Source organism: Astatotilapia calliptera, chromosome 20 (genome assembly GCF_900246225.1).
Source record: "Astatotilapia calliptera chromosome 20, fAstCal1.2, whole genome shotgun sequence".
Taxonomy (NCBI): Eukaryota; Metazoa; Chordata; class Actinopteri; order Cichliformes; family Cichlidae; genus Astatotilapia; species Astatotilapia calliptera.
Window position 1 is genome coordinate 30,629,247 of NC_039321.1, and position 24,500 is coordinate 30,653,746.

The following is a 24,500-nucleotide window of genomic DNA, read 5'->3' on the forward strand; positions in this document are numbered from 1 at the left end:
AGCTGCTTGTCATTCCCTGGCCTATTTTAGCTGGGACAGGACTGGTGCTGCATTGTTATGCATTCAGTTCTTTTCTTTACCTCGCAGAGAGCCTGATGATGACAGGAGGAGGAGAAGGAGAGAAGTGGAGCGAGGCTTTACTGGTCCCTGACAGGTTTTAATTAGACCCGTACAAAAACAGGTGCCTGACATCTAGACTGTTGTAATGTAATAATGATACAAACAACAACGGTCACCATAAGGTAACAGCTGTTCTTTTTCTTTCAGCTGACGCTTTGTGGTCAGAAGGTGATGGCAGTGCTGACTGAGCTTCACCACTACTACCACCCATTCCTAAAAATGGAAGCCCACCTCCAGTGCACCTGAGCCCACATTTAGTGCTCCTTTCTTCCCCTCCCTCTCCTTCTGCCTTTCCTTGCTCATTCTCCACCTCTTCCACAACCCCCACCTCACTTAACTGCAATACTTCCCCTCATCTCCTCCCATCTCTCCACTCTGTTTCCCTAGAATAATGGCGTACTGTGGGCGCTCTCTGGACTCTCCATGCACGTTAGCCTTGCTGATAGGCTTCCAGTTTGCCTTTGTGCTCTATTTCTCCCTTGGGGGCTTCAGAGGCCTGGTGTCTGTCCTGGTGCACACCACAGAGCCCGAGTTTGATTACTCTCGACCACATGATGTATACACCAACCTCAGTCATCTGGGAGTACCGCCTCCCCCGCCTCGCAACTCTGGCACTGGACCCCCTGCCACTGGCCCACCACTAAGAGACTGCCAGATCCCTTCTCCATTGCTGGGTGAGAGAGAGAAGGGTGACAAATAAATGTTTGTGAGTGTAGCACACAGTGAAACGCAAAATGACTGTTGCTATTTCCTTTGTATTCTTGAGCTGATAGAAACGAAGCCAGAAACATTCTGTCTCCTTTCCTTTGGCCAGTTGGACCCGTGTCTGTCCATCTTTCGTCTCCTCTGTCTCTGGAGGAGATCAGACAAAGAAACCCATTAGTGTTGCCAGGTGGACGCTACCGGCCTCCAGACTGTGAACCACGCCACCACACAGCAATAGTGGTGCCGTACCGAAACCGCCAGAGCCACCTCCGTGCCCTCCTCTACCACCTCCACCCCTTCTTGCAGAGACAGCAGATACACTACAGCATCTACATAGTGCAGCAGGTCAGGTTATGTATAAGTGAGTGTGCTAGCTGTTTTATAGTGATTCCTCCTGTGTCTTGTTCAGCGTGATTGTCAGCAGCTGCATGTTTGCCTTCCATGAGCAAAAGCAAAGCATTATGCAGTGGGATTGTTGTTCTAGTGGATCAGAGGTGCTACTGAGTAAAACGTTTGCATGCTGATGTTAAGGGTGTAACAGTAATGGTAGTGTATGTGCTGCTACAAAGTATTGGTCTTGTGATATTGGAGTATTGGGCTATGGTTTGACTGTATCTAATATATACCACTTTATTAGGGGCACTTGTTCAACTGCTTGTAAATGTAAACATCTAATGAACCAATCACTGTGCAGCAGCTCGATGCGTTTAGACATGTAGACGTTGTCACGACAACCAACCCAGCTAAGCATCACAATGGGGAAGAAAGGTGATTTCAGTGACTTAAAACGTGGCATCATGGCTGGGCTTGTCTGAGAGACCGCTGATCCATCGGGATTGTCACACACAACCATCTCTGGGGTTTACAGAGAACAGCAGAAATCAGCAGTTCAGCAGCTCTTTGGGTGAAAAGGCCTTGCCGCCCCCCTTGGCTGTGCCCCTGCCCCATTGGTCATGGTCATTATTGCTGACCATACCTATCCATATCCATCCTTTTTGCAATTGCAGTGTACCCATTTTCTCATGGCTGATTCGAATAGGATAACACACCATGTGACAAAGCTATAATAATCTCAATCTAGATTCTTGAACATGATATTGAGTTCAGTGTGCTCAAATGGCCTCCACAGTCACCAGGTCTCAATTCAGTAGAGCACCTTTGTTTTGTGCTGGAATGGAAGCTATTCCAATAACTCTACAGCAACTGTGTGATACTGTCCTTTCAGTACAGACAAAGATGTTGTTTTTAGCGCCTTGTTGAATCTGTGCATTGAAGAATCAAAGAAAGGAGGTGTACCTAATTTAAAAAGTGTCCAGTGAACACATTTGAATGTTGCTGTTTTTACAGCTCTTGTAGGACTTCTAACTAGTTTTATTGCAAATTATAGTCATTATTATTATAGTGTGGTTTCATTTAAAATGGTTGTAAGATATGTGTTTGTTAGCTTTATCTGCCTGGACCAGTGCAATAGAGGTGAATTGTTTTTAGGTTACAGCTCTCGATCTAAGCAAATCATACCTCAGATATTTCCGTGGTAGATGGGACGTCATACTTTCTGTGTATTAAACATTACATTCCCATGCTACAGCTGAATTTAACCATAGTGGTGTAGTTGGAGATTCATTTTTTCCTTCAGGTAATAAGCAAATCTTTAAAATGATGTGCTATTAATCAGTGTCAACAAATTCCCCTGTGCTCTGCTACCTCAAATATCCCTGTTGTTCAGAATTTCTAAAAACTGCTGCATTTATTTAAGTCTTCACGTATTAATGTGTAAATACATTAATCTGCCTCATTTGATGTTTCAGTGGGGAAACAGCACTTTTAATCGAGCCAAGCTGTTAAACGTTGGGGTGCGGGAGGCACTCAGAGATGAAGACTGGAGCTGCATCTTCCTGCATGATGTTGACCTGCTGCCTGAAAACGACCACAACACCTACACCTGCCACAAACAGTTTCCCACACACCTGTCGGTGGCCATGGATAAGTTCCGATACAGGTAGAAGCACAGAATAAACGAGGGTGGGGCTGGTCTTTCATACATTTGCATTGCCCTGAGACATTATTTTCAAGATTGTGCGTGCTGTGACCCTCCCAGGTTGCCATACTCACAGTATTTTGGTGGGGTATCTGCGGTGACCCCAGACCAGTACATGAAGATGAACGGTTTCCCTAACCAGTACTGGGGTTGGGGCGGGGAGGATGATGACATTGCTGCCAGGTAAAGAGGATAAATGAGGCAGACACCCTGCATGATGTAAACTGTAAACTGCGTGCTGGGATCAGAACTCCATGCATAACCATTTCAGTTTGCCTCTTCTTGTACTTTTTCACTCTTGCTCTCGTCAGTCATCATTTTCTCATGTTTACAGCTTCAGTACCGCATGTTTTCTTTTGCTTTGACTTATATTTTATGTCCTAACATCATCTTTCATCTTCATGTCTCCTCCCATTGCTGTGGCTTTGCTCTTTGTATGTCTTGCAGTGGGCACAATGGGTATGTTCACATGCACTAGCTTTCAGACTTGGACTAGGCTGTGTGCTTAAGAGTTTTCAAACTCTTCTCATTTCTTTACTGTGCTCCCCTCTTTCCACTCTGTGGCTTTTCCAACATTTGCCAATCTGTAACAACTGAGTGCAACAATAAAATTTAATTAGGACAACACATCCAAGAATGTTTCACAACCTTTGGAAACACTGCCTTTTGTGCATGATCTTTGCAAATTATATCATGCAGAGAACATTCGCAGCATTAGTTACACCCTGTTTTGGTTGATTTAGATAACTGGAGTGGTACAAAAGCAACAGATGGAAAAGAAAAAGGGAAGCGCAGTATATTCTTCCACCCATAAGACATGGCAGTTTGTTTTCACCCTCTTCTGTTCGTAATCCTGATTTTTCCTTCTTTAAATGTAGCCCGCAGGGGGCTAGATGTTTATGTAAAGTTTGTTTTTGTGAGATTAGCTTTGCAGTTTTATGCAGCACATGTTTAAGAGTCTGTTTTTGGCTTACTGTTGTGTGCTGCTGATCCAGAGTGCGTCTGTCTGGCATGAAGATTGTGCGCCCTCCAGTGGCCATTGGCCATTACAAGATGATCAAGCATAAAGGAGACAGAGGCAATGAGCAAAATCCACGCAGGTACGTACTGGCACACTCACAGGCATGTAAAATATTTGTAAAGACTTCTCTTTCTTCATCTGATCTAATGGAATATCTGCCTCAGTAAAAGGGGAAGATATTCAAACGACCTGATCACGTCATGAACTTTTCTTGTCTCCAGCTGTTCCCATGTTGAGTTTTTACTGTTATAGTTGTTGCTTTTTGTCTGTTGACACAGTGATTTGTACAGTTTGTCCTCTGCTTACTTTCCCTCAGGGCGTGTGCTTGTATCTTCAGACTGATTGTATCTAAAACGTAATTAGGTCTTATCTCATTCTCCATGTCATCAGCCTTTTATTAACTTTTATGGAAAGTCTTTGTCATTAAAAGCAATCACTTTGCAGTATATACATCTTTGCCTCCTTGCAGAGAGCCAGATGAAAAGCTTTATGCTGGGTGAAACCTTCACACAATCTTAAATATGGCTTTTGTCATTCTAGGTTTGACCTTTTGAAAAGGACCAGGCTCAATTGGCGCTCTGACGGCCTTAACTCTTTGACCTATGAGCTGCTTTCCAAAGAGCTTGAGCCGCTGTACACCAACCTGACCGTCAACATTGGAGAAGACCCCCATCTGGCCCTGGGCAGGGCCCCCATTCCTGTGAAAGCAACAACCCCTGCCCACCGACGTAGCACCAGCAAGACAGGAGACCCATTCAAACAGGGAAAGAGGCAAGAAGTGCCAGCAAATATGACCGTGGCCAAGACAGAACCTGGTCAGTCAAAGACAGCCAATCAAATAACACAGCAGAAGAAGAAGATGAAATGAGACTAGGTGCATATGAACCTGTAGCTTCCCTTTTCAGTTTGATCTGAAAGACAAAATGGAGAAAAGCAGCATAGATCTGTTCTGTCGTGGGACTTTTAAGTACAGCAGCTTTTTGTGCTCGGTGTAGGTTCGGGGTAATTAGGGGTAATTACACCACGGCTCGAATGAAGAAGCCAGTTTTGTCAACGGGGTGAAGAACACTTCTGAGTCACCTCGTCTTGGCTCATCATCTGCTAAATGTGATGCCGGCTGTGGTGGCTGACACGTCTGTGGCCGTGCTCAGCAGAACCAGAAGATGAACGATGGGCGATTCAGTCATGTCCACACGGAGGTTCAAAACAAACGGTGAAAATGAGACAGCATATATAAAAACCTCTGCACACAGACTCGTCTGTTGCAGGCAGACCTCTGGCTTCGTCCAGTCTGCTCCCAAAAACAAAGGAAACTGCTGCTGTCTGTCTACGCCACTCTGCAGTGGGTTTGTGTTTCTGTGCCTTCTCTCTTTTATGCGCGTTTTATAGACTGGTATAGCTGCTTTTAGATGCCCACACAAGGTTAGTTTGACCTCTTCTGCCACACGGGAAGACTTAGAAGGCAGGGATGACGAAGCTGACCCGGGATTAGAGGAAATTTGTTCAGAACTGCCATTTTATATTTCTGTGCATTGATCAAACGCAGACCAACTCGATAGATATGGGACAATTCTAGAGTTTATATTTATATAGAGAGACTTCTTTATTTGTTTACCGTTTTGTTTTACATGTCCTACCTTACAGTCTGGTGCCTCTCTCTCTCTCTCTGACATTTAGTTCATAGACAATCAAATTACATAGAAGAGAACTCTGCATTCAACCACATAACAAAATGAGGAAGTACTATCATGCCCGTGTCCACGCCTGTCAGATAAACAGACTGGTCATGGTATTCGTTGTCTAGTTTGACTATACTCTCAACACATGGATAGACCTGTGCTTCTGATATTACCTGTGATTGATTATTTTCTTTTAGATTAGTCAAGTATGGTTAAAAATAACAAACAAACTCGCAGACGACACTTAAAGCGTGTGACTTTCAGATGGTGTTTAATATCTAAAGTGGTCGTGGTTACACTGCAGCACTGTGGATAGATTTAGGTCAGCTTTTGATTAGAAGCCCTGACGTATTCGTAGGCAATATAAATGGATGTTTCTTTGCTGTATTGATTCCCTGAAATGAAGCTTCTGTGTCTTGAAGGGGATGAGACAAGCCAGCAGGACAATGTGCTTCATGTAAACACGGTCGCAGGGCTGCCAAATCAGGACATGCATGTAGGTCATTTTCTGTTGATCACGTATAATCTGAAAGCATCAAGTATTTTTTTCTCTGTTAATTTGTGATGTATTATTTCCAGTGCTCGTCTCTCTTTACCTTACGCGAGGGCAGAGTTCATGAGGGGAGCATAGTTTACTGGTGAGGGACTAGAGTCTGATTCATTCATGGGCGACAGGATTTCTTGCTGCTAATTGACTAGGAAAACTGTACAATTACAAATAGCTTAAGATGACATACTGTAACACTACGTTTGTGTTGTGACACAAACGGGTAATGTATTACTGAAGCGAATTTGAATGTATTTAATTTATTGTGTAAGTACTGAGTCACTGATAGTAATGTGCAGACCTCTGAAGGGATCTTGTGGTGCAGATGTGTGAAACACTCTTCTCCATTGCAGATCAGATTATCATTCCTTTACATCACATCTCCACATTTCTCGCATATACATTGTGCCTCGTGAGATGAGCCACTGAACTATTAAAGGTATGCTGCTGGATTTTATGTGAGCACCCTCAAGTGGCAAAGTCGGGCATAGCGCCAGCCAAGAGGGGAGCAAGGACTGAATGAAACTGCAGAGTTGTGACATGAATGTTAATCATTCGCGGTCGCCATTCACCGTTTTAAACCAATCAAATCTTTGCATTGCTCTGGGTGGACGGCTTCTCGGTTACGTCGTATCACGTGACTGATCCTGCTGGTTTCAAAGGGTAAAGTAACAGACAGCTTTGTGGACCATAATCAAAGAATCTTTGTTTATTTTGAAATAATGTTTTAAGCAAAGAATGTTATATAAAGGCCGCATTGAGAGAACACTTAGAATAAATAGGATCTCATTTCTTAGCTTTATAAACATGGTTATATATCATAATATTATCCTCCATATATCATATTATCTGGGAGAAAATCCTGTATGACATGTAACACTGACACACTGGAAGCTTTTAAGGACATTATATGGCATAATCTCAGCTGGATTAATCAGCAAACTATGTGCTTACCTGGAGACTGTTCTATATTTAATAAATAGGCTAGTTTTTATAAACATTTTCGCATACGTGTTGGAAATATATATTGTTGGAAAGCAAAGTCAGTAAACAGCATCTAGATTTCATAGCAACAGTTTCTGTTTATTTGTTATTCATGAAGTTGTTGACGTTTAAATGATGAGACTCACTTGGCTGGAGAGACGAGATGCTTGCGCTCTCGTGACAAACGGCACGCGGATCGTACAGTGACGTCACCGAGAGGGACGCTGATGCCCGTCTGCAATCGAGGCTGCCTTATTTACCGACGTTATCTTGAAGATGAAAGTGTGTATGTGTGTATGTGTGCACGCCGTGTGTCAGTGTAGAGCACAGTCAGCAAAAAAGGCAACGCAAGCATATGATGGACAGTGTTGTGATAGCGAGCAAATATGTATTCCAATAAAAACGAAATCAAATAAGGCCTCGTTTCGATGTTGTCTATGATTATGATCGCTGCACACATTTGATAACAGGTATACACACACACTTATGCAGCGTGCATGCCACACTATCAATACACTGCAGTGCTTATGGTGAAGCACTTACCCTCGTCGAACACTCAAAGCCTCTTAATGAATACCGCCTTTACCACTCTGATTGATGGTGCTACAGCTCAAAGACTGCAGACATCAGATGCTCATGCATGGCTGATAGATTATAAGTCATATATCACCATCCACTCATGCTGTGGAGTGGTTTAAAAACCCCTCACTAACCTGTTACATCACCCAGTGTATTGCAGGCCTCAATGTTCCATGTAAGCATCAAAAGCAGGATTAAAAAGTTGGATATGAGATCATACCTATAAATAGACAGTAACCCCCAGCTCTGTATGTTCGATCTGTTTCATAATCTAAAAAGCTGTGTGACTCACCAAGAACGGGCGAAAACACAAAATCATGAGCAGGGCTGGACAAAAACATCCCCTTACAGCCAATCCCACTACAGCAGCAGCAAAGCCTCGAAGAGGACTGTGGGGCTGAATCAACAGCCTGATATTGTCAATGATTCCTTACTGTACAACTTCTGCTGATAGTAATCAAATGCAGTAACCATGCCCTAACAGGCTTTTGTGTGTTTTTAACCAATCAGAATTTATTAGCAACATTCCTGCTTAAAGTCTGACTGAGCAGACTCAGTAATGTAAGTAATACTGCAACATAGCAAAACCCTGAACCCCCTCAAGAGCTCAGCTTTTCATGTGCTAAAGAAAATGTTTTGGATTGTGTCGACTGCATAACTGTACTAAATATTTTTGTGGTTAGATCATTCTTTTGTATGTTATGTGCTTTTTGTGCTGTGAAACAGTCTTTAGCTTTACATTTGTGTATATTTTGCTTCAGTCAGTTCCTATAATTTTAGCCAATTTTAAACTGCACTTTTAGGCACTTGGTACTAACAGTTTGTCCAAAACTAAAAAGTTTGCATTTCTTTATTTGAGTCTATGAAAAATGCCAAAGATAACATAGTTGGATGTGTACATAATAATATTGTTGCTTCATCAAGGTCATTTCTAAAGAGCTATCAGCTGGAATCTTGTGTGCAGTATGTCCTTAAACAATTTAAGGAAACTAGACTAGTGGAGAACAAAAGAAGTGGTAAAACAAAGTCCCGACACGGGACTGAGAGATTTATTCAGTTGATCCATCTGTTGTTCACTGAAGGCTCATCAAATAGGTAACAGTGAAAGAGCGGCTGAGCAATTAGTAAGAATGGGCAACATTGAAGAAAAAGGCTGAGGTATGCCAGAGTACACAAGAACTGGACTCAGAATCAGTACCAATGAGACATATAGACTGATGAATCCAGTTCTGAAATGTTGGGTTCAGTCCTGGTCAGTATGTTCATAGGAGGTCAGCAGAGACAACAGTGAGTGCCTACAGCCATTTGAATAACACAGTGGAGGCTCGGTCATGGTTTTGGGCTGCATTTTAGTCAAATGTGTTGGGGGTCTCTCAAAATGGATGGAACTGTGAACACAGAAATGTACCATCAGATTTTAATCCACAATGCAAAACCATTTGGACTGATAGTGGCTTTATTTTCACCATGACAATGATCCCAAACGCACTGCCGGTGCAGAAAAACACAGTGGAACACTAACAATCATGGACTGGGCTCCCCAGAATCTGGATCTCAACATTATGAAGCAGTGTGGGATCATCTTGACAGAGAAGAAAATAAAAGGCAGCCAACACCCAAAGAAAAGCTTTGAATGTCCTCCAAGAAGCCTGGAGATCTATCACTGAAGACTGCTTCAGGAAATTACAAAAAAGCTTGCCTAGGAGAGATCAGGCTGTGCTGAAGAATAAAGATGGTCATAACAAATATTGACTTCCAAGCTCATTAAATGGTAGAAACTCAATTTTTGCCTTATATACTGCATTTTCATTTATTTTTGCAAATGTTTCAATGAATCGCTGCTGCGATTTCTCCATTTTCCAAGCTAAACTATCTGTATTGACCATCCTCGAGAGCGGAATGGCATTGAGGCTAATGTCACGACACATCACTGGGTAATACTGTCTTCTGAAGTCATCACACCTGATTGTCTTTTGTGATGCTGTCATGCTCTGATGGCAGCAGTGACAGTCTAGTTTGCACTTTCCCTGCAGTAGACTGACACAGTGGCCTGCTGAAGTGACCGAGGCAGGCTGACGCACTGTAGAGGGCTGAGGCAGCCTTCGGTCAACTCCTGTTACTGTATGGGCAAAAGTCTGTCTCATAGCTGACCTCTCACACATTCAGCAATATTTTAGCCTTAGCACAAACACACACGTCACTCACAAAACCATGCACAGCCACATATCTATCTATCTATCTATCTATCTATCTATCTATCTATCTATCTATCTATCTATCTATCTATCTATCTATCTATCTATCTATCTATCTATCTATCTATCTATCTATCTATCTATCTATCTGTGTGCAGACTTTATCTGCAAAGGAGGGTGAGCTACTGAACACTACTATTATTCTAGAGAACCAGAGTGATGTTTGCTTTATGAAAGAAAGCGACGGGGTATCCACAATTTCGCTTGGCAGTCGTTCTTATGAATCATTACCACGCATCGATGTGAAAATCTACCACGATACTAGGTCACCACATGCAGTTATATAACCACTCTTAACGAAAATCATCCCATCATGGGATATGGAAATGAAAGATAGGCCTGTGAGAAGACGTATCGAGATCCTGCGGCGTCACACGCATGCGGGCTAGATAATGAGGAGGAAACGGAATCAGCCGTGGGGGTCTTCAGTGCTGGACCCTCGCTCTCGTCTTACCCACGGCTGCTCAGCTGCTTCTGTCATCCATATTTGCAGCCTCAGTGGACAATTTCCTCAGCCTCGGGCCTTCTTCAGTGCTCACAACAACACATCAAATGAATTAATTCTGCTACTGTGGCAGCGCACTGGCGATCTAGGTCATGCAGCTCTGGCTCTGTGTCCCCCCCCCCCCCCCTCCCTTCGGCCACCTAAAGACATGTCCACATCCTGCTGTCCTCCTACACAACCTGACCTTGTCATTCTCAGGTGATTTTCCACAGAGATACGAGTGTGGCCGTTTAGTCTGCGCGTGTGTTCGTGTGCGCAGGCGCGCGTGTCAACGTGTGTGGCCGAACGTGTGAGTACGTCTGTGCCCACTGTGCTTATTTATTTATTTATTTATTTATTTGTTTGTTGGTAGCATAGGTATGATGAAATGTTTTTGAAGAAATGAAAAAAGAACTGAGCCTCTGTGGCGTGCCTGCAGCCATGTGAGCATGAAAGAGGGGAAAGAAGACCGAGAGCGCAGGAATGGATGCGGGAGGGTGAGCAAAGTGAGAGGCAGCAGAGGGAGGATGACAGAGAAGGGAGTAGGGCGAGAGGAGAGAAGGTGCAGCGAGGAGTGGGGGACTGTGACGCACACCGATCGACTCTGCTCGCAGCTGATTGGCCGCGGTGCCTGCCAGTCAGAGGAGCTGGGTCTCGGGCGCTGCTTGAAGAGCAGATTATGAAGCGGAGCGCAACCAGCGGCAGTCTCCTCTTATTGTCTCAATGGCTGCACACGCATTCCTCCTCTGCTCCCTCGCCTTGCTGTCCGCTCTCAGCCGGCCTGGGCTCTCGTTCCACGACGAAGAAGCACAGCCAGGACTTACCTATGACGAAGTGCCTGAGATCTTGGACAGGAGGTAAATCCATCTCTAAGGCTGTGAACAGAGGAGGGGTGTAGGGGAGGGGGAGGGGTACACGGAGATGCATGCAGGGATGCTGAGATGCTGATGTGTTCTCTTAGGGTCGTTTTTGTCGCCCCTCTCTTTCTCCTTTGCAACGCTTTTGGACATTTCACCTTGGGTATGCCTCAAATTATGGGTTCGGGCAGTGTTGGTGTGCCAGAAAGAGCCGAGGTGCGAGGCTTTGTTTGCCTCAGTGTTGGGGACTGCATCAGACGCTGCTCATCGATCACGGATGGGGCTGTTGTCTCTGTACAGTAGTGCTGGTCTGGCAAGAGGAAGCTAAATAAGGTTGGGGCAGTGGGCCCGCAGGAGAGGTAGAGGAAGGAAGGAGAGGAGAAAGAAGAGAAGACAAGGAAGCAGGAAGGAAAGGTAAACAAGGATGGGACAGGGTGGAGAGGATGCATCAGGGATGGTCTGTTGGGGTCTGTTTACTGATGCAGTCAGTGAGAGAGGAGGGGGAGAGAGAGAGGAAGAGTGGAGAGGAGAATTTTAGCCAGCTATGTCTGCATAATGCACATGCAGTCCTGCAGGTCAAATCTGGATAAAATATTCAGGGCTCAGATGTACAGGCATTCACAACAGTGTGACAGGGACAGCAGCGAGCAAGCAGCCAGGGCTTTTGCTAGCGCCAGTTCCTGCCTGCTTACAGAGACATCACAGCAAAGACCTATAATACGGTGCCAAATCCATGTAAGGCTCTTGAAACTATGCCATGCACGATGGTTCACACAATCCTCTATAGCACAAATGCTTCAGAGCCACAGTTTCTCATTCAGTGCTCTTTAATCATAGTTCAAATGATTTCCCTTGTTATTGCACTTTGAGTGTGGTAATACACTGTGGAGGGGTGGGAGATTATTACTGCGATGCTTTCATTTGTTGCACGAACAATCTTATCTGTACACATGTTTGCAAGTCAGGGGCACAAATAACTTGGATTTAGAGCCTAATATAAGAATTCTCGCGGGATTTCTTTCATTCCAGCTCAATTTGGAGTCGTAAAACCCAGACAGATAGCCTCTGACAGAGAAAGGCTGCGCAAACATCTCCAGGGGTTTGTGAGCCTATTGCCTGGATCAAACTTTGTATGTAACTCTGCAACGTAACAGCTCTGGTCCCCAGACGCAGCCTCGGTCTCAGCGCTGACACACTCCGAAATGCTGTTACATAAAAGCAGCCTTGTAGTGGAGCATAACACTGGAACCGTAGAAGGAAAGGTACAGTGAGACAGAAGGTTTTGCAGGAAAGTAATGACAAGACAAAAGGCAGGAAACGAGACATTGTGAGTGAAGTGATGTCTGGTACTGTAGCAGATGCAATATGGAAGTGGCAAAGTTTAATAGCCTAGAGCTTCGCAGCATTATAAAGCTCTTAGCCATAGACATATTTAGTGTAAATCATAATCTGTCTATAGCTAAATATCTAAACTTTTAAGCATGTTATAATTAAATACATTTTAAATAATATTCAAAATTTTCCAGTAAACCTTTGGCAATTTAAATATATATATTTGCATATATACTATAAATTTCTAATAGGATTCAAATGAAGTTGTAATTTTGGAAATCACACACTGAGAGAGCAAACGCAGGAGGTTCTGTAGCTGCAGTTTAAAGTTCTTATGAAGTGTTTAAAATGTTGTTTCTATTTGGACCTTTTTATGCTGCAAGACTAAGAAGTCTTGGAGACCTTCACAACATGCTCCTCTGACGTTGTGAACATAACATCAGAAGATCATGTTTTAATAATGTTTTATGTTTTAATCAAACTTCAGTTAGTTCAGTTATCCATGGAATCCAGTTTTAAATTAGTAACGTCCCGATACATTTCTCAAACATTTCCGTAACACAGTATCTTGAGTCTGTGACATCACACTTGCATTTTATCACTCCCACTGTACAGTGAAAAATAGCCTCCGAGTGTTTATAATTCCCAGTGGTGTCTAGAATAGCACAAGATGTCTTGCATGCTTTTCCATATTAAGGTAAATTTATCCTCAAGTTGCAAAAACCTGTCAATATAAATTGTTTTGTATAAAACGGTGTTTTTTGCAAAGAACAGAGAGCAAGTATACGATATACAGCTCATCAAGGCTCCAAGTTGCACCCACTGTCCCACGCATGCTTGCTTCAGTCTGTTTGTCAGTCATGTGGCTGTAACTGTAAAAAGTGTATCCATCACGTTCTGTAGTCAGCATGTGCTGAAATGTAGCTTGACCTGACTTTAACATAGAGGTCAAAGTGCTAGATTTCCAGTAGACGACTGTTGAGTGATCCTATTTGGAGAAAGATTAAAGGGTTAAAAAGACCAGCAGCTAATTGTAGAATATTTCACTAACTATTTAAAATAATAAAAATGTGTACTGTGTTTACAAAATGAAAAAAAATCAGGTCAAAAGTGAACAATCGTGTGTTCTAGTCCCTGTTTGAATGCACTCATAACGTTTCAGCACTGCTGCCCTGACCCTTAACCCTTTGATCTCAAAGGAGTAGGAAGATTTGCACAACTCTAGCACAACCAGAGCTCCACAGAAATAGCAGCCAGACTCCAACCAACTCCCAAATCTTAATCTGTACTAATAAATCTATCAATAGGCCAACACCTGCACAGTCTGGGATTAAGACATGTTTTCCTGCCTTGCCAGGGATAATCGTTTATTGTCTGATTAAATAATTTTAAACAATTGAAAGTAGAGTATGTTTTGCATGCCTAAAAAATATTATGGCTCTGACATTAATGTTAGCCAGCAATAGAAGTTCTTCCTGTACATTGTGAAATGCTGCCATATCTGGGTTTGAAGTTTCATGTAGGTATAATACAAGGAAATATGAGCAGTTAGAACACATCACTGGATGCACAGCTGAGCTACACAATGACAGTGATTGTAGGCTGAGAGATCTAAAATTAGTGGATACATATATATATGTTAAAGAAATGTTACCTCTCATCATTTTGTTGCATTTTAAATAAAAAAATTCAGTTTGTGAGATGAATGAACCACAGTATTTAAAACTCATTGTACTAAGGCTGTCGAATGTAAAGGGTTGGGTGGACTGATCGTGGTTTACAGAGCATCACAGTGCAGCGCTCTGTGTTAGCAGAAGCTAATGGGACTTGTTTACAAGTTTGGGTTCAGGCACCACACCTTTTCTCTGCTCAGCAGCTCACAGCAGAAGCCCAGACGAGCCGAGATAATCAGCTATCTGCACGCTTGAGCAAGAATGTCCAGTAAACATGTACCGACTGAGATCCCACGTGTAGGCTTGATAGATTGAAGTGCTGAAAATATCTGTAATTTTAAGATTGTCATCATTATGTATTGAGGCTATCATCATACTGTTAAAGTGGACACGAATAATGCATGGGAGCACGTTTGAACATTTGCAGGGGGTTTATTTATTTTGTTATATGTGAGGGGACTGCGGGGACCCAAGGAGTGGCTCAGGCTTGGCTTTGATTATATAAAGGGTTTGTTCAGCACTCAGGCACCGTGTGACCGGCTGAGCCAATGATGGGGCTGCAGAAGTCCAGGTCTGCTGATATCGTGAAACTGGCACAGGAACAGTCGGCTGGGCTTTAGTTAGCACTTGCACACTTGCGCAGCCTCCTCTGGCACCTATCAGCCAGCTGAGGCCCGGGAAGATGTGCAGGAAGACGTCCTTATTTGCTTGTGGTTGATTTAGTTCATCTGAGTGTTTCTGTAACTGAAATGTTTTCATTAACTCGTAATGAATATCAGAGAGATAAATATATATCAGATATTAAAGGCTTTTTGAAGTCTTTTTGTAGCTATAATATCATATGTGTCCCCAATATTAGTGCAGGCAGTCAGTGAGCAGCAGCCAAGTGTCTACCACGTAGTGAGGTTTCAGTTGCAGATGCCTGCTGCCAAATGTAGTGCTTTTGGCAGCTGTTTCATACAGTCATGCTTACCCAGCATTCACCGAGGCAAATATAAATATTTGGATTTACCATATACATAAACCCTGTTATTGTTTTTCATACAATAGCTTAGGGAGCCAGTACGTGGGAGCGAGTCCTTTGGAATGTATACATAAGAATACAGGACGACTTGGACTTGATGTAAAAGTTGGCACACGTGTGTTATAAATGAGACTGACACGAGAGCGTGTACTCATTACAATTCAGCAGAAATCATCATGCCGATGCGGCTGAACTGATGATTATTATTATTATTCCTGCATCTGCTCACCTGATAACTGCAGCAATGTAGCAAGAAAGCTGAAACGTCAACAGTGCTGTTGCTGTGCACAGAAAGCCCGAGTCTCTGTCCACGTATTTCATCCCACAAGCTTATTGCAGAATTTCATGTTTTGTTTTTTAATATTTTTTTTATCCATATACCTGAAATTATAAAGTTATTTCATGGAACAAAACACAACCTGTTGTATAAGTAACAGTGAGGTCATATATCTCTAATAATGATTTGATATAGTTTTATATAAAAATGAAAGGAGATATTTATTTCACACACATTTTCCTGCCATGTTTTGAATTGAATTGGTCGTCATGGCCAAAGTTCAAATCGCTTGGACCTCTGTACAGAAGTCACGATTTCAGAGGTCAGGTCTGATGCAGTCTCCAGTTCTGAACGCTGCAGCCTCTGACATCAGTCCTTAATCTCTTCATCTTGTTCTGGGCCTCGTCGCTCATAACTTGGGCCCCAGTGGACCTGGCCTGTTCTTACCACTAATCCTAATCCATCTGACACTTCACTACACCATATTGCCCAGGTGGAAACGGCACCATACGGCCAAATAACTGCTCCAGTCTCCTGGCACTGATATGTCTGGCAGCTTCCTCCCAGACTAACCGTCTGATTCCTTTTCATTTGTCAGCTGTCTGCTTACCTGCTCAGTATCCCACCTTCACCTTGGGCTCCTAATTAAAATTGTGTGAAATAAATCTGCATTTTTTAACTCCAAAATAAGTAAATAATAATAATAAATAAACTGTAAGAAAATAAATTCTCATGTCCCCTTTTTATCACAGGATTTAAGGGAGGTTGTTGCACTTTTGTCTGAAACATAATTGTGAGCAGTCCTTCACAGCAGATGTTTCAGTTGGCTTTTGTGCGTTTAAACGTTGTATAAATATTCAGGTCATCCTCTTTCTGTCTTTTAAGAAGAAATTTGCAGCGTTGATATTCAACTAAATAACAAAGATAATGACAGAAGTTCCCTCCATGCATTGTTTTTGTTGTACTGCAGTTCATAAAATGACTTGAAATGCTGCCAAACAAAGCTGAGAAAGTGACTAAAGTAACAGGTGATGACCCAAAAGACAGATGTTAATTGTAATACTCACTCCAACAGATCTTGGGATTTAACTTTTATAAGCCCATTATAACTCTCTAGCTTAGGAAGCCAGTCCAAATAATGGATGAGGGCAGGTCACGATCAGGCTTCTAGCTGGACCGCTGCAATAAACAGAAGTAGCTAGCGCCACTTCGTAAGCCAATTGTTGTATCACGTCTTTGATTAGACAGTTAAAAGGATCAGGATGAGCTTAAGAAGTCCAGGCTGTGTGGAGTTTAAATAGACCAAGAGCAGCAGGGCAAGGACAAAGGTGTGGAAAAATCTGTTCCCAGTACACAGTGTGGGTCAGTCCCAAATCAAAGACACATTTATAGAAAAAGCCACACACCAGACAAACAACAATACAATGAGTAAATGTGTCGTTGTGCTCTGTGCTCCCACATGGAAAGAAGTCTTTTAAATATGGCACATATACACGTATAAACAGACTAAAGAAGCATAATTACCTGTTTGGAAATGACTTCGCCTGTTTAAAGACTATTTTAGAAGTCTAACCAGAAAGATTTTGTTATTCATTAGACAAAAACAAGCTGAACTCGTGTTTTTACACCCACATTTGAGCCGGCACACTAAACCGTTCAGAGAAGTTTGGAATTACTCAGCATAAAATGCAACAACTAAAAAACAACATTGTCTGTTCAGCCATGCAAGTAAATAACTGCAAAAAGTTTGTTTCACTATTTTTTTCAGCTGTTATTTGTATAACAGTAAATTTCAAAATTCTTTGATAGCAGTAATAATAGATTATAATTAGTAATAATTAGATTTTAGCATTAAAAACATCACTTTAGCTAATAAGCTTTTACATACTGCTGAATCAGCTGTTACAGAGACTTAAAATGTGATTTTGTTAGTTACCATTAATGTTACTTTAGAGCAGCTGTGGCATGAACCTTGCATTTGGTGGCATTTTGGTCTAAATGCTAAAACATAAAACATATCAGTTAGATATATAAAACAGCTCGTTTTGTTGTATTTCATGGAACATTTAGTTGCACGCAGTACATTAAAATGCACATGTTTTTGCATAATACTCAATTTTATGTAAACCGACCTTTTTTATTGTTGTTGTTGTTGTGTGTTTGTTGTGTTTGTAGAAAATGGATTTTTGCAGCTGTTACAGATTGAAGCATTATTAACGAAAGAAAAGTCTTAAAAATGATCCTTTGTGTTGCAGTTGCAGGACCTGATTGTGTGTTCTGTCTTTCCCACAGCAAAGAGAACCCCAAACAAGCAACAAGAGTCACATCAAGTAAGTAACAGATCTGGTGTGACACGAGGCCTGATTCAATCAAACCTGCCATGGTAACTTTGACACTGATGTGTTGGATAGACGTGACAAATGCATTTCTTTCCAACACTGGAGACATTCAGCGTTATGAAGTGTGGAGCACATACGATCCGTGCACACAGTGGGAAGACGTGCTGCTGTTTTTATGCTCTCTGACACAAAGGTGGAAAATCGATGAAAACATTCTTTTCCGTTACATAAACGTATGTTTCTGGATCCAGATAAACAGTATTTGTAAACACTTAGCACCGTAACTGTGAAATAAACTGCCGATGAGTCAGTGTGATGACGCAAAACAGCTGGAAATAGATACGAGCCTGAGCAATGAGGTGCACACAAAGCCTCTTTGTGACTGTGTGCGTTTAATGCGAACTTCCACGATTATGTTGCAATCTGTAACGCAGTATTGCAAGCAGCCTTTTTTGTGTACCAACATCTTCAACGATGCGGTAACATGTGCGTGTTTTCAGGTCAAGATGGTGAGTACGGCTTAGAAAGTGAAGAGGTTTATTTGACGCCCGAAGATGAAAACCCACTCAGGAGAATACTGCAGGTACAGTCTCTCTGTTCTTGCCTGGCTCTCTCCACCATCAGCCATTCGCTCGCACATACAGATACACACCGAAACACACACTAGGATGCTCGCAAACAAAACAGAGCATGCTCACTCAGCCATACTGCATGACCTTGAATGTGGGAATATTGTAGTCTCATATTCACCAGAGGTAAAACATCTTTGCCACCCACACACAGGACTGCTGCCACTGAAAATTCTGCAATAAACATGCTGCATACGCTGTTGCACCCAGTTGTATCAGTTAATACTGGTGAACTGATTCTTTTACAAAGATTTTTATATCATTACTGTTATAGTAACGACTAGTTTTAAAATGTTTTGGAAAATTGCCACACATACCCAGTTATTTAAGAGTAATATCACAGTGTGACTACGTCTTTATATATATATATTGTAAATTAGTGCTGGCTTAAGTCAAACAGCCTCCAGTGACATGTAGCCTTTGAGCACAGAGATTAAAAAGCCAGACAGAGAGGCAGTTACTATTTTCACAACCAGCAGAACAGCTGCCACACAAATGTCTGCAAATTCAGAAAGATCCTGTTTTCCACGCACAGCTCCTTCCTCATTTAGCATTCAAGTGGCGGTTGGTCCACTGAACTTTACACACGAGTGAAATTATAATCATGATGACAAGCTTGACAGAAAGGTGATTTTTAAATTGCCCTTTTGAAATCAAATATCACTGCATGCATAAAAAGGAGGCACGGTAGCTCGTGCACTAAGTCAAGCTCGCTTGGTGTGGAAATAAATCAGGAGCTGGTTGGCGATTGTATGCACGTGTCACGTGTCACGCTGACATATGCTGTGGAAGAGCAACGGTGACAGAAACGGCTGCACAGATGAAGGAATAGGATAAGTTGGATTTATGGTCTCTGAAGCTGTTTCCTTGTTGAGCAGCTGGATCCACCAGGGTCTGCTTTTATGGGGGGGGAAGCAAAACTTTATACTGTTTCATTTAGATGATTTTACAATGAATAAGTGGATTACACTGTCGAATTGTTTGGCTCACGTTATATAATTATATAAAGTAATCACAGGTTACAGAATATTTTATTATCCTCATAAGCCCCGAGCCTAACTGATCTCCTGCCTTTTGCCCCCGTATCAGGGGGCGTTGGGGCTTAAGAGGTTAATTTGATTGGCTTCAACAAATAGAAATTCTTTTGATTTCTAGATTAACTTATTTATTGGACACACTGTCACAGCCACTTCCAGCCTTTGAAACAGGGAAAAGCACATATAGAAAGCGTAGAAGGATGAAGCTGGGAATGCAAAAGTGCAGCTACTCGTGCTTTTTCTGCAGATTTACTGTCATTTTTGAAATTGCTCCTGTGCTTAATGACTTTCTTCATATGTTGGCAGCCTTTTAACTGGCACCATCCTGGGATTTCTCACAGTAAGAGGAAGCTGCTCCAGTCTCTGATGGGGCCTTATGGCCCGCTGAGTGTGTCTTACAACGGGAAGACTTGCATTCTGTTTAAGGCAAAGCGACTCGCTATCCGCTACAGGAACCACACCTTCATCGATCTAACTGAAAGGGTCTTTAACCCAAACTCACCTGTGGACACTAAAGGCTCCATCTGCACCAAAGAGAAAGCTACGTAAGTCACTGAGGACCCCTTACTGCGCAGTTGCTTTAACATTGTGCATGATGCATTATATTTCACAACCTTGTTATCAGACAAGGCAGTAGAAGGAAGTTGATCTTGCACTGACGGTTCCTCTGGGTTTCTGTGTTAAATGTTTACGTTTCTTTTTCTGCCGAAGGCTTTCTTTAAAGTTTGGTGACGTGGAGGATTTGCGAGGTCTTGTAATAAGGTAAAAACACACTGACTAACTTCCTACGTTTTATTTATCACATTCAACATTATTGTTGTATTCGAACGTACAGTTTACAGCGTAAGTGGTCGTGTGCGGACTGTGCATCTAACAAACTGAACTGTGCCTCCACCAGACTACAGATGTCCAATACTTTTTACGAGGCAGCTGGTCAAAACTGGTTCACACTAGACAGCGTCCACATCCACTACAACTGGACCCAAGAGGCTACATTCAATGCCAGCGAGGTCTACGCTCCTGCCACTTCCTCCTACCATTGCCAGCACGTCAGCAGCCTGCACAAATACGACACCCTGCTAGTGCCCAGCTCCCACACTGACACATCTGCTAACTGGCACATCACGTTCACTGATTTCCAGGTATACTGTCGCACAAAGGGCACAGCCTTTGTTGTGTAACTCTTCTAATAATGTCTGCACATTTGTCTGTCCTGGTCTCTATACGTGTGCATGTTTGCCAGCTTTTTGCCTTCGTGCTACACCTGTTCGGCCATAGGTCAGTCAGTCTGTCCTTTTCCTGCCTGTTTGGCAGACTGTCAGTCTGTTTCCACTCTGTCTGCTCAGCCATCTGCTTAGGCTGTCTCAACCTGTCCATCTGCCCAGTTTCTCGATGCTTGGTAAGCCCAGTAAGAGCCAGTTGTCCTCTTTAGTTCAGCCTAATCTCATCTTTCTGGCTTCTCTTTGCTCTTCCAGATCCAGGCCTTCAATGTTCAGTCAGACAAGTTTGCATCGGCCAGTGACTGCGCTACTTTCCTGACACCAGCCATCCTCATGGGCTTGGTGACATCTTTGATTCTGCTCCTCGTCTTAGCCTATGCCCTGCATATGGTGGTACACCTTAAGCACATCGACCGCTACGAGGAGCACAAAGCCACAGTCTACTTCCCCCGCAGTCCAGAGGCAGAGTTGCCAGACAAAAACAGTCTGTGAAGGAAAGCGAAGAGCCAGAAGATGGCAGGGGAGAGAGGGAGAGAAAGCTGAGAAGCAAGGCTGCGGGGAGCACAAGGGACTACAAGATCGAAAAAGTATCCTCCACTGAATATTTGTTTAACAAAATGACAACTTTGCCTGTTCATATGAAAACCTTCCAAGTCTTAACTGCTTTAAGTAAATGTAGACCGTGGTGGGATACTTTTTCATCTTTCCTCATTGACCTGCGTCTCGGCGTCCATATTTTGAACGAAGCCTGTGGATGTTCAAGCCTCTCCCAGAGATGGCTCATGACCCTGATGTCAAAGGTCAAGGTCTGTCCCGGGGCCCTGAAGGGCAACAGTGTATACAGTTCTTTACCCCAGTCAGCTATTAAACACCTTATCAGCCTACCAGCTGTAGCTAATACAGCTAGCATCAGATGTATAAATGTATGTACTACATGGCCGACAAGCTTTTACGACAAAACTTTCTCTGACATTGCTGTAGGAAATACTTCAAAGAGCCAGTTTTACAGCAGAGATAGCCGTATTAGCTACATGCTGAAAAGTCTACTTTGGCTAGTGCAGTGTTTCCTAATAATGAGGATTACAGAGAGGCTGGCTTAAGTTGCAGCTTAAAATAATCAGATATGGCATGAAGTAGAAGGAGCTTGAAAAGCTGTGGACTGGTAAGCAGAGGGAAATTTCAGGAACCACTGGTCTAGCATCGGAGTGACTGGAGTGAATGTGCCAACACTACTGGCCCTTCAGAGCCTCTGGCATCTCTCACCCTGCCCCTGAACAAGACTGCTGCTTGGGACTTAACTGTGAAATGGCCTTTAAACAGACCAGCAAGATAAGGGGGTTTCTACCAACTAGCACAACACTGGTTAGTGCTTTCGCACTAACCACAAACTCAAAGACTCTACAAGGAACTATGCTGCACAAGACGGCCCGTCGTAGGGCTTGGCAGGAACGCGGGTCTTGGGATGAAATGACTCTCGTTGTTTGACCAGGGGAGGCCACGGTCCTCCATCTGCACCACTGGATTTGACTGCCAAAGTGAAGCTACAAAGAAGTTGCCATAAATTATGGTGAGAGACAGAATAAGACAATGTGAAAATAAAAGCTAACCATTACAGCTATGTACAAAACAAAAAAGAGACACACAACATGTACAAAAGTGTCACTCTGCGGAGGTTTTTTATATACATTGTAATCATGAAATACTATTAGGTACAGGATGACTATGCTAATCCTCATAACCAAAAGGATATACAAAGCTGTAGATACTTTAAGATCTCTATACGATCATAGCTCTTTACTATCTTCAAATACTGCACAAGTAATAAGCATAAGCGTAAGACATTGTGCTCAAGGACTGGTGAAAGTATCAATGCATATGATTTTTACGACAAAGGATTAACATATTACATTGTTTGTCTATTTGTTTTACGCTGGGCTGAGGATGTAAGGTCCAGTTTCATTGAACTGTAAATTACAGTGCAAATTCCTACCATAGAAGGACAATGCTATGGAATGCCGTCCATCCATCAGGACTCATAGATGCCATTATAATGCCAGATGCCACACTAGCAGCAGTAACAGCATCAGTAAGTCATTACTTCTGATAAAAACACTCAGCATGACAGTAAATAGATATCTTAACATTCAATATGGCAGTTCTGTCAATCTGTAGCAGTGTGAAATGTGTTTTTGGTCATAAATGTATCCTACAAACTATGAAAAGATTGGAGGCAGTTTGTCTAAGCACAGACTGATGTAGACTGAACAATAAAAGATATTCAGAGGAAAAAAAGTCTGTTGTGTTTATATTAGAAGTAGTTTGCTGCACTTAAAAACATCAATACACATACTCAAAACATCATCATGTTTTCTTTTTGGTAACCTGCATAATATTGTTTCAAACATTTTGTTCATCTTGTTAACTGTTATTCAAATTTCAGATTTCCAGCACAGTGTCCAGGTCGGGCGCCAGGCCCCCCCCCTCCTGTGTGCCATCTGCTCTCTCCTCTCACCTCTCTCTGATCTAAAATGTCTTACCTGCCGGCAGATACCCAATAAAACTCCTTCGTGGAAACATCCAAGGCAGTCGCAGCCATGAGTTAAATTGCAATCTCAAGCCAGTTCTCTTTTCTGCTTTTGATGCTTTTGAAGAGATGATTTCACAGGATAACTCCGTATCCGCAGTTTGAACAGAGTTCACATTAAATGATTCATCCACATGCCTCTGAAACAGGCTAAAGTATGTGCCTCAGACTAGACGTGGCTATAATACGACTCTCCTTGATGATGAATAATTATGAAATAATATTCTCAGCCCTTAACATCACCCAGAGCAGCTGAAATGCTACAGAGACACCTAGTGGCAACAAGTGATCCTATCAGCTAGCGCTTGGCAGCGGCAGCATCACAAATGTAGATTTCAAGATGTGATGCAAGGGTTGGGTCAGTGCAGAAAGTTGTTGAAACACGTTGTTGCTTTTTAAGTCTACGGAGATAAAAATTATAATTAAAAAAGTGTCACTGAAGCAAACAAACGACACATAACTGGTCAGACATCAGACAGAACTGTCAAGTTTTTATACCCTGATTCACATCCAGATGCCAGCAAACACAAAACTGGACAAGAGAGAAAACAATACTTATGCTTGAAGAATTTAAATTGTTTGTTAAAAGGTCAGTCGTTTGTATTTTATGGTCATTCTTGAAGTTTGGTGCTTTAGACTTATAGTTCATTTCATTCATTCTGGTTCAGAGGGACTGAAAGTGTGAGACAACATGACAGGGAAATAAATTGTTTCACAGGACTCTGCATTCCTGTGAAAAACAACAAAAACACATACTGCCTCAATACACTTAAGTAACTAATCATAAGTAATTGTGATCACATCTCTAAAGTTTTTCTAAAAGTAAATTTTGGTAGTTTGCTGGTTGGAGGACTCAGATGTGCCACAATCTTCCCAGGAGTGAATGTCCCAGAAAATTCCCCCCAAGGTCAGACCATGCAATTCCAAACAGCTACATCTCAGACTATGCAGGCCCTGATGTCAAGGTTAGCATGTTACACTTAAAAATTCATGACCATAAAATTATAAAAAGACTAAACAAGTTTGGCTATTAGCAAAAGCTGCCTCTACCCTGTAAAAGGAACATGGACACATCCCTTGGGTTTGCTGCATCTGAACCACCTATAACACTTCTGT

At 42.4% G+C, this 24,500-nt stretch overlaps 2 protein-coding genes across 4 annotated transcripts; both read left to right on the plus strand.

The window, feature by feature from the left end:
* Positions 1-314: 314 nt before the first annotated feature.
* b4galt3 (UDP-Gal:betaGlcNAc beta 1,4- galactosyltransferase, polypeptide 3) lies at positions 315-7,512 on the plus strand. 2 transcript variants are annotated; one of them, XM_026153884.1, is made up of 7 exons: positions 442-794; positions 935-1,170; positions 2,634-2,824; positions 2,924-3,046; positions 3,311-3,322; positions 3,859-3,963; positions 4,425-7,512. In XM_026153884.1, exons 1-7 carry the CDS (start codon positions 512-514, stop codon positions 4,750-4,752), a joined length of 1,278 nt encoding a protein of 425 aa, XP_026009669.1. In that variant the 5' UTR covers positions 442-511; the 3' UTR covers positions 4,753-7,512. The 2 variants fall into 2 exon arrangements, with proteins under 2 accessions (XP_026009671.1, XP_026009669.1); XM_026153886.1 differs by lacking the exon at positions 3,311-3,322 and having other exon boundaries at positions 315-794.
* A 3,168-nt stretch (positions 7,513-10,680) lies between these two features.
* atp6ap1lb (ATPase H+ transporting accessory protein 1 like b) lies at positions 10,681-23,378 on the plus strand. 2 transcript variants are annotated; one of them, XM_026154646.1, is made up of 7 exons: positions 10,681-11,269; positions 17,868-17,905; positions 18,415-18,423; positions 19,887-20,125; positions 20,292-20,342; positions 20,479-20,722; positions 21,056-23,378. In XM_026154646.1, exons 1-7 carry the CDS (start codon positions 10,900-10,902, stop codon positions 21,290-21,292), a joined length of 1,188 nt encoding a protein of 395 aa, XP_026010431.1. In that variant the 5' UTR covers positions 10,681-10,899; the 3' UTR covers positions 21,293-23,378. The 2 variants fall into 2 exon arrangements, with proteins under 2 accessions (XP_026010431.1, XP_026010432.1); XM_026154647.1 differs by having other exon boundaries at positions 11,074-11,269; positions 18,415-18,497.
* The last annotated feature ends 1,122 nt before the right edge of the window (positions 23,379-24,500 follow it).

What these genes read in the sequence shown, in the direction of transcription:
- b4galt3 (XM_026153884.1), top strand. Translation starts at nt 512, where the DNA reads ATGGCGTACTGTGGGCGCTCTCTGGACTCTCCATGCACGTTAGCCTTG. An exon ending in GATCCCTTCTCCATTGCTGG is followed by an intron (nt 795 to 934) that starts GTGAGAGAGAGA and finishes TCCTTTGGCCAG; the next exon opens with TTGGACCCGTGTCTGTCCAT. An exon ending in ATGGATAAGTTCCGATACAG is followed by an intron (nt 2,825 to 2,923) that starts GTAGAAGCACAG and finishes TGACCCTCCCAG; the next exon opens with GTTGCCATACTCACAGTATT.
- atp6ap1lb (XM_026154646.1), top strand. Translation starts at nt 10,900, where the DNA reads ATGCGGGAGGGTGAGCAAAGTGAGAGGCAGCAGAGGGAGGATGACAGA. An exon ending in TGCACCAAAGAGAAAGCTAC is followed by an intron (nt 20,126 to 20,291) that starts GTAAGTCACTGA and finishes TTTCTGCCGAAG; the next exon opens with GCTTTCTTTAAAGTTTGGTG. An exon ending in TCACGTTCACTGATTTCCAG is followed by an intron (nt 20,723 to 21,055) that starts GTATACTGTCGC and finishes TTGCTCTTCCAG; the next exon opens with ATCCAGGCCTTCAATGTTCA.